At 55.2% G+C, this 7,601-nt stretch overlaps 1 protein-coding gene across 5 annotated transcripts in view; it reads left to right on the plus strand.

The window, feature by feature from the left end:
* Positions 1-7,601, plus strand: part of MROH1 (maestro heat like repeat family member 1) — a gene marked incomplete at its 3' end in the record, with an annotated part of 83,574 nt that overhangs the window by 34,730 nt on the left and 41,243 nt on the right. For all 5 annotated transcript variants that reach the window (XM_027765952.1, XM_027765951.1, XM_014593242.1 and 2 more), the window contains 1 exon segment: positions 6,488-6,561. In XM_027765952.1, the coding sequence (XP_027621753.1) occupies positions 6,488-6,561 (74 nt within the window).

Here is a 7,601-nt window from a genome sequence, read left to right on the forward strand (position 1 = left end):
CCGCGGGGTGAGGTAAATCCCCCCTAGCCAAAAAAAAAAAAAAAATCCCTGACATAAGATTTGAAATGACCTGGCTCAAAGGCCTTTCACACACCTGGGAGAAAAATCAAGCCAGGCCAATACAGAGACATGGGCAGTAAAATGTTTAAGACTCACAATTATCTGAGTATCCACGTCACAAAGATACACCTTGTGCCCACACCGGTCTCCTGGGTTGCACGAGGCCCCGACACCCCTTCCTGACGACGCAGCCCCAGCCCCACTCCCCGTGAGCCCGGTCGTCCTGACTCAGGATCCCCCGTCGGCACCTGTCCTGCAGAGTTGCCCAGGGTCACGTTTGGCCGAGCGCACCCTCCAGGAGCAGGTCAGATGCTGTCTTGTTTGTCTTGGTGTGCTACCGGGCACGTGCGCTCACCAGAGAGAAAGCACCCCCGGGGATGGTCATGTCGCCATCCCTTCTCTATCCTCAGGATGTGGGGCATGCACACACACACGCACACACACACACACACACACACACACCACGAGTTTCAAGCCGCCAGGTCCGGGAATCGAACTGTGGTCAGTCATGTGAAGACCAGCGCCTCAACCACCGTAGCACCTGCTAGCCCCAGCATGCTTCTTTCTCATCTGAATTTCCTGCAAGTTGGCAGCTGGATTCAGAAGCAGGAGCAGACCCCCTAGCTGCTCATCTGTTTTCCCTCATGTTGTGTAAACACTCACAGGGACACCAGTGCTGCCATCGCCAGCACAGCGGTGAGAACAGGGATGACTTCGCACATGTCCCCCGCGGCCCGCCGTCTTAGCACTGTGCAGCGGTGACGTCCTGTCCTTCGGGCTCTGGGCTTTCACCTGGCCTTGGTCCTGCAGGCACTGTGTGCTGCCCACCTCGGCCCTGGGCTCGTGCCTCTGCTCGCTCTCACAGGAAGGGCTCTTGGGGACAATGTCCCTGAGTTCTTACTTGTTTGTTTATTTATTTTTTAAAGTTTTTGCCATATGGCACGTGTGCTCACCAGAGAGAGACAGAGCTAGGGAAAGTGGGAAAATACCCCCCAGGGAGATGACCACGCCACAATCCCTTCTTCTCCGTTCTTCTCTTGGGGTCTTGGGTACACATGCACATGCGCTTAGTGTGATTTTAAAGCCTCCGGGTTCAGGACTCAAACTGGTCAGTTTTGAGGGACTCCGGCACCTTCACCACCATGCCTCCTGCCAGCCCCGAGCTCTCAGTTGTTGACCACGGCCTGTGCCTTTCACTTTGATCGTTTTGCTGGTTACAGGACTCTTGGCTCACATTTCCGTGACTGTCTTAAATATTAACTCACCAAAAAAGCCGTGATGCGTTTTTGTATAGAAAAATAGATCATGACTTTTCCGACAACCCAATGTGTTATTCCGTTTTCTTTCTTTTTTGTTTAAAAAAGAATTATTTATTTTAATTTTATTTATTCATTCATTTTAATTTGACCAGAGAAAGACAGAGAAAGAGGGAAAGTGAGAAAGCAAGCCGCCAGGTCCGGGACTCGAACCACAGTCAGCATGTGGGCGTGTCCAGCGCCCCAACCACCATGCCACCTGCTGATTCCGTTCCCATGTGATTCCGTTTTCTCTGGCATAAAATTGCCCGGTTTAGGGGACCAGCATGTGGTATGGTGGTTAGGGTGCTAAAAACTCCCACATGGCTAACCATGGTTTGAGTCCCAGACCTGGTGGCTTGCTTTCTCATTGTCCCTCTCTTTTTTTCTCTCTGTGTCTCTCTGGTCAAATTAAAAAATAAATAAAATTAAATAAAGTAATTCTTTTTTAAAAATTGCCAGGTTTAGCAGAAACAAATAGGAAACCCTGAATATTACATGAGACATTTTTTTCTTTCATTTAACTTTATTTATTTACTTTAATTTGACCAGAGAGGGACAGAGCAAGGGCGAGGGGGGTAGTAAGAAAGCAAGCCTCCAGGTCTGGACCTCGAACCGTCATTGGCCCTGTGGGAATCCATTGCCCTTAACCACCATGCCACCTGCTGGTCCCTGCATGAGACATTCTTGTACTAAAAAATTATTTGTTGTGGGGCCAGCAGGTGGCTTGGTGGTCAAGGTACTGGGCTTCTACATGGCCAACCACAGTTCAAATCCCAAACCCAGTGGCTTGAAAGTCATGCTACACGCATATGTGTGTGCATGTGTGCCCAAAATGCAAAGAGAACGGAGGAGAGGGGATTGTGGTGTGGCCATCCCGCTCTGGGGGTGGTTTCTCTCAAAAAATCTTTCCCTTTCCCTGTCTCTCTCCAGTGAGCTCATGTGCCCTATGGCAAACAGAACTCTCGAAGAAGTTACTAGTTGCTTTTCTGAACCCGACTTTAACTAGGAAGCGTCGCCTCTGCCCTGGCAGCGCTGTCCTGGGCTCCAGGTCTGCGGCTCTCGTCCCCTGCCCTCTTCTGAGCTGCAGTGTTTCCTGCATTTGTTTTTGGATATCGAAGGATTTTTCATTTCTTTTTATCTCTCTCTTATTTATGTATTTGCTATAGAGTGTGTGCGTTTGCTGCAGACAGAGGAGGAGGGGAAATCTCGGAGGAGGGCCGTGCTGCAGCCCTTCTGTGTTCTCTCGGGATTTGGGCACGCACACGTGCCGAGAATGTTCGCAGCCGCTGGCTCTGAGACTCAAACCACTCAGCTGGCCATTTGGGTCCAGCCGCCTTAGCCTCTGTGCCATCTTTTGGTCCCAGTTTTTGTTTTTGTTTTTTTTTTTTAAATTTTTGCCATAGGGTGCATGCACTTGCTGGAGGAAGACAGAGAGAAAGTGAGAACTCACCCCCTGGGGATGGCCACATCACAGTCCCTTCTCTATTCTCCTCCTGGAATTTTGAGCATGCATGCACACTTGACTGGCATGATTTTTTTTATTCTTTTTTTCTAATTAAAAAAAATTTTTAAGAGTTTTTTTTTTTTTTTTTTTTTTTTTAAGAGATTTTTGCTATAGGGCACGTACACTCATTAGAGAAACAGAGACAGGAAATGAGAAATCACCCCCTGAAGGGGATGGTCACGCCTCAATCCCTTCTCCAGTCTCCTCTGGTCCTTTCCCGTTGGGTTCTTGGGCACGCATGCACGCACGCACACACACGCACACGCACACGCACACGCACACACACACACACACACACACACACACACATGGAGTGAGTTTTAAACCACCAGGTCTAGGACTCGAACCGCAGTCGACTATGTGGAAGTCCAGAGATGTAGCCATCACACCATCTGCTGGGCTCCAGTGTGATTTTCAAACTGCCAGGTCTAAGGCTTGAACGCAGTCGGCCATGCGGAAATCCAGTGCCCCAACCGCCACACCTCCCACTGGCCCCGATTTTTCTTTTTTTCAAAATCAGGAACTTCTCTAGCATGTCCTGGTAGTGGCTATTTTCCTCCACTGCAGTGAGACTGGAGTCGCCACATCTTGCTGAGGCCACCCTGCTCCCCAGGGGACCTCCCCGGTCATGGCCAGTGTTCCAGCGCGTGGCCCTCCAGCCCAGGCGCCCTGCCCCTGTGCCTGCTCGGCCCGCCTCCCCTCTGCTTGGCTCTTAGTGTCATGTTGCTTTTCAAGTTGCCCTTGGCACCGAGCCCCCGCCATGCCCAGCGCCCTGTTGTCAGGGTCTCAGAGTCTGCGTCTATCCCTTTCTGGCTCCAGCACAGCTCATGGGGGCTTATGTGCTGCCAGCTGCCGGTGTCTCTTCACAAGGATACCAGCTCCTCGAGGGCACCCACACCGGCTGTGTGCCACAGCCTTGACCTACTGCGAGGCCTTGAGGGATGGATGAGTGGCCGGGCGCCACCAGCACATCCTCCATGTGGCCAGGGGCATGCTCTTGCTCATGTGTCCCTATTTCTTCTGTTTCCCACTCAGGGTGGGGACTGGGCCGGCCTATGGCCTCCCAGGCCAGCCTGCTGGGCCATGCCGGGCCTGCCCTGCCTCCTACCTGGCACTTAGAGGTGCCCACTGAAGGCTCCTATCTGCTTTTTTGCTGGGTGGGTTGTTTGTATTCTTTCATGTTCTTTTTAAAAATGATTATTTATTTAATCTTATTCATTTTTATTATTATTATTTTGTTTGCTATAGTGCACATGCATTCCAGAGAGAGGCAGACAAGGAGAGAAAGAGAAAGGGGGAACATGAAAAAGCAAGCTGCCAGGTCCTGGACTCAGACCGTGGTTGGCCATGTGGGAGTCCAGCACCTTAGCCACCATGCCACCCACCAGCTCCAAATTCGTTCATGATCTTAACCCTTCCCGGGAAATGCATGTACAAGTCGGGAGGTTCCCAGAAGGTGTGCTGGTGCAGGAGTTAGGGTGGAGCCGGCCCGTCGGCCCATCTGCTCTCAAGGAGCAGGCCTTGCGGGAGCAGAGGCAGGCCTGCACTGTCCTCAAGCAGGCCCATCCTCTGTGCTTTACCCTGGGCGGACCGGGCTGCTGCCAGTAGCTGTGTGCTCCCTCCATGCCGTGCCCGCTGCCATGCCACGGGCTCGCCATCCCAGTGCCCAGTGCTGGCCCGTTGGTGGGCTCGCTGTCATGAACAGCCTCTCCGGCACAGGTGCCCCTGGGGGTACCCCTGGCCTGGTGCGCGCGTCCTCGGCCTTGGCAGATGCCAAGCAGCCCCAGGTCTGCGGAGGACTGTGAGCACCACTCTGCTCTCCCACAGTCCTGCCATGCGGGGCCGTGCCCTCGCCTGTTGGTGCTTGTCCTCTGTCCCCTGGCCCAGGGAGCCCGGTGGCACAGCCCTGCTGGCAGCGGCAGACCGTCCCAGCCCTATCCTCCCCACTCGCTGACTCGGGAGCTTGCAGACCCTTGGCAGGTGCGCAGCACAGCTCCTGTCCTCCTTGGGGGCTGTCTTCAGAGTTCTGTTCACTCTAGCTTGATTAACCCGCACTCTGAGCTTTGGTAGAGCCCCTTTTCTGTAAATTCTTCTACATTGATTTCTTGGGGTGGGTGGCAGACACCCCAGCAGTCCTCACTCCACAGTGCAGCATGGCCAGCTGGGACCCTGGCACACTCAGGGAGGGCCTGGGTGGACCCACACCCCCGCAGCCAGCCACCTCGCCATTGCCTGGTGTGGCCCTCTGTCACCCTTTCCTCCCAGCATTTCTTTGAGGTCTCTCACACGTCCTGATCCGCTAAGTCGGGCTCCTGGCTCTGGGGCCCACTGGCGTCCTTATCAGACGCTGCCCAAGACTGCCAGGCTGCTTGCCAAGCCCCGCTCCAGGCTGTACCAAGCCACCAGGCTCTGTCATTTGCTGCTCTGAGACTGGGCAGGCTCCACCCCTGGGCCTCAGGCTTCTCATCTGTGAGGACAGAGCTGAGGACACCTGTGTTGAGGGCTGTCACTTGCAACATGCCCCGGGGCATGTGCTCAAGGTCCTTTGTTCTCTTTTTCTTAATCTCACTTTTCCTCCCGATTTGTCTGAGGGTGCATACACTCCCCAGAGAGAGGCAGAAAAAGAAAGAGCGAATGAGTGTACCCCGGCTTGCATGATCAACCTGCAGTCCACTCTGCTCTGTTCCTCACCACATCAGGATTCTGGACATGCAAATCACAGAATATGCACTGCCAAGTGCGTGTGTGTTTTCAAGCCCCTGTGTCTGGGACTCTAACTGCACGGTTAGCCGGTGGGATCCAGCTCCCTTACCTGCCAGACCACAGGGCCAGCCTTTTTTTTTTTTTTAAGTTTTTGCCTTAGTATGTATGCACCCACCAGAGAGAGAGACAGGGACAGAAACAGACAGTGAGAGGGAAAGTGAGAACTCGACCCCCCAGGGGAAGAGCCATGCTGCACTCCTTTCTCTTCCATTCTTCTCCTGGGGCATACACACACATGCGCCCAGCGTGATTTTCAAGACACCTGGTCCAGTACTCGAACTGGCATCAGCCATATGAGAGCCTGGCAACAAAATCACTGTGCTCCCTTCTGGCCCCAGCACAGCCACCTGCGTATCCCCACTTGACTATCAGGAGACGAATGGTTATGCTGCACGCTCAGAGCACAGCCACCTGCGTACCCCACTTGACTGTCAGGAGACGAATGGTTATGCTGCACGCTCAGAGAGGTCCAGAGCACCGGCATACACGACCCCCATGCCTGTCGAGCCCCAACCTGGGGCAGCAGAGGAGCCCCTCCTGGGGAGCGCGCCTCTGGGAACCTGATGCCCTTCAGGTCTGAGAACCACTGACTGGACCTCCCAGACAGCCTGGGTCTACCTGCCTGCCTGCTTTCCCACCTGCTGACCTGGCCTGTCGGCCTCAGCACTTAGCTGGTGTGGTTGCGCTTTGCAGAAGGCATCAGTCCCCTGTGGAGACGTGGTGTGCTTTGGTTACAATCGTCTCCTCCCACATGCAGTGCTTGGTGAGGTCAGGCCCTTAGTCGTGTGGCCTTTGGCCTCAGACCCAGGGATGTGACAGGTCCCAGCCTTGGCGGAGCTGAGCCACCTTCCATCTCTTGCAGCACCACAGATGGAGGTGAAGAAGCCCTTCATTCTCTCAGCCATGAGGCTCCCTCTTCTGGACAGCAGCAGCCAGGTAAAGTGGGCAGGCTGACCACGCCCCAGCAGGACAGCAGTAGGGCGTGTGACCAGGCTTACTCGGGCATAGCACGTGCCCACGTCCTGGTCAGGTGTCAGGAGTTGGGGCTGGCTCCATCACATGTCCAGGGTCTCCGGCCCCTCAGGTTCAGTGACTGTCAGGACTTTGAGCTCCTGGACACTGCTTTTGCAGTTACGGCTAATACGGGCAGAGATGCAGGCTGAAGTCAGCCCAGGGAAGGTGCAGGCCGAGCCCGGGGGTTGAGCACAGAGCTCTGGTGTCCTGCCCCTGGCAACACCATGTGCTGGCTGGCATGGAGAGTCACTGCCAGGGAGCCCGGCCTGGGGTCCGGAGTCCTCCCTAGGCTCTGCCACGTGGGCCCAGCTGCCTGCTCATGTGTCTGTGGCCCTGTGGGGCAGGAGCCCCCACCCGATAGCATTGTTAGACTAGGGTATGGCTGAGAAGCCCCAGGGTAAGCAGGGACATTTGTACCCAGCAAGACTTTCCAAACAGGTGACCTCCAGGAGTTGAGGCAGAGGCCAGGCTCTTCCCAGGGCCAGGCCCCACAGCTCCCAAGTTGACCAGGAACACTGTCGGCTTCAGGGACAGAGGCTTGGCCTTCCCTGTGGATGCTGCACTGGCCATAAGCTTGCTCCTTGGGGCCTCCTGGGAGAGTGACTGCATTTGGCAAAGATAACGAGGTGCCCCCAGCCCAGCTGTTACAGGGCCCCATCCCCAGCCATGGAGGGGGGCCAGTGGGAGGGAGAGGGGCTCAGGAGACCAGGTGGCTGCCAGGTAGCACAGGTGAGGAGGTGCAGGAGTGCAGCACAGGTGTGGTGGTGTGGGTCTGGGTGCAGCAAAGGTCACAGGTGTGGAGGTGCGGGTGTGGGTGTCATACAGGTGTGGAGGTGTGGGTGCGAGTGTGGGTGTCATACAGGTGTGGAGGTGCGGGTGTGGGTGTTGTACAGGTGTGGAGGTGTGGGTGCGGGTGCAGCCCGGGTGTGGAGGTGCGGGTGCGGGTGTGGGTGTTGTACAGG

This window comes from Tupaia chinensis, unplaced genomic scaffold, assembly GCF_000334495.1.
Source record: "Tupaia chinensis unplaced genomic scaffold, TupChi_1.0 Scaffold140061_1, whole genome shotgun sequence".
In the NCBI taxonomy this organism is placed as follows: Eukaryota; Metazoa; Chordata; class Mammalia; order Scandentia; family Tupaiidae; genus Tupaia; species Tupaia belangeri.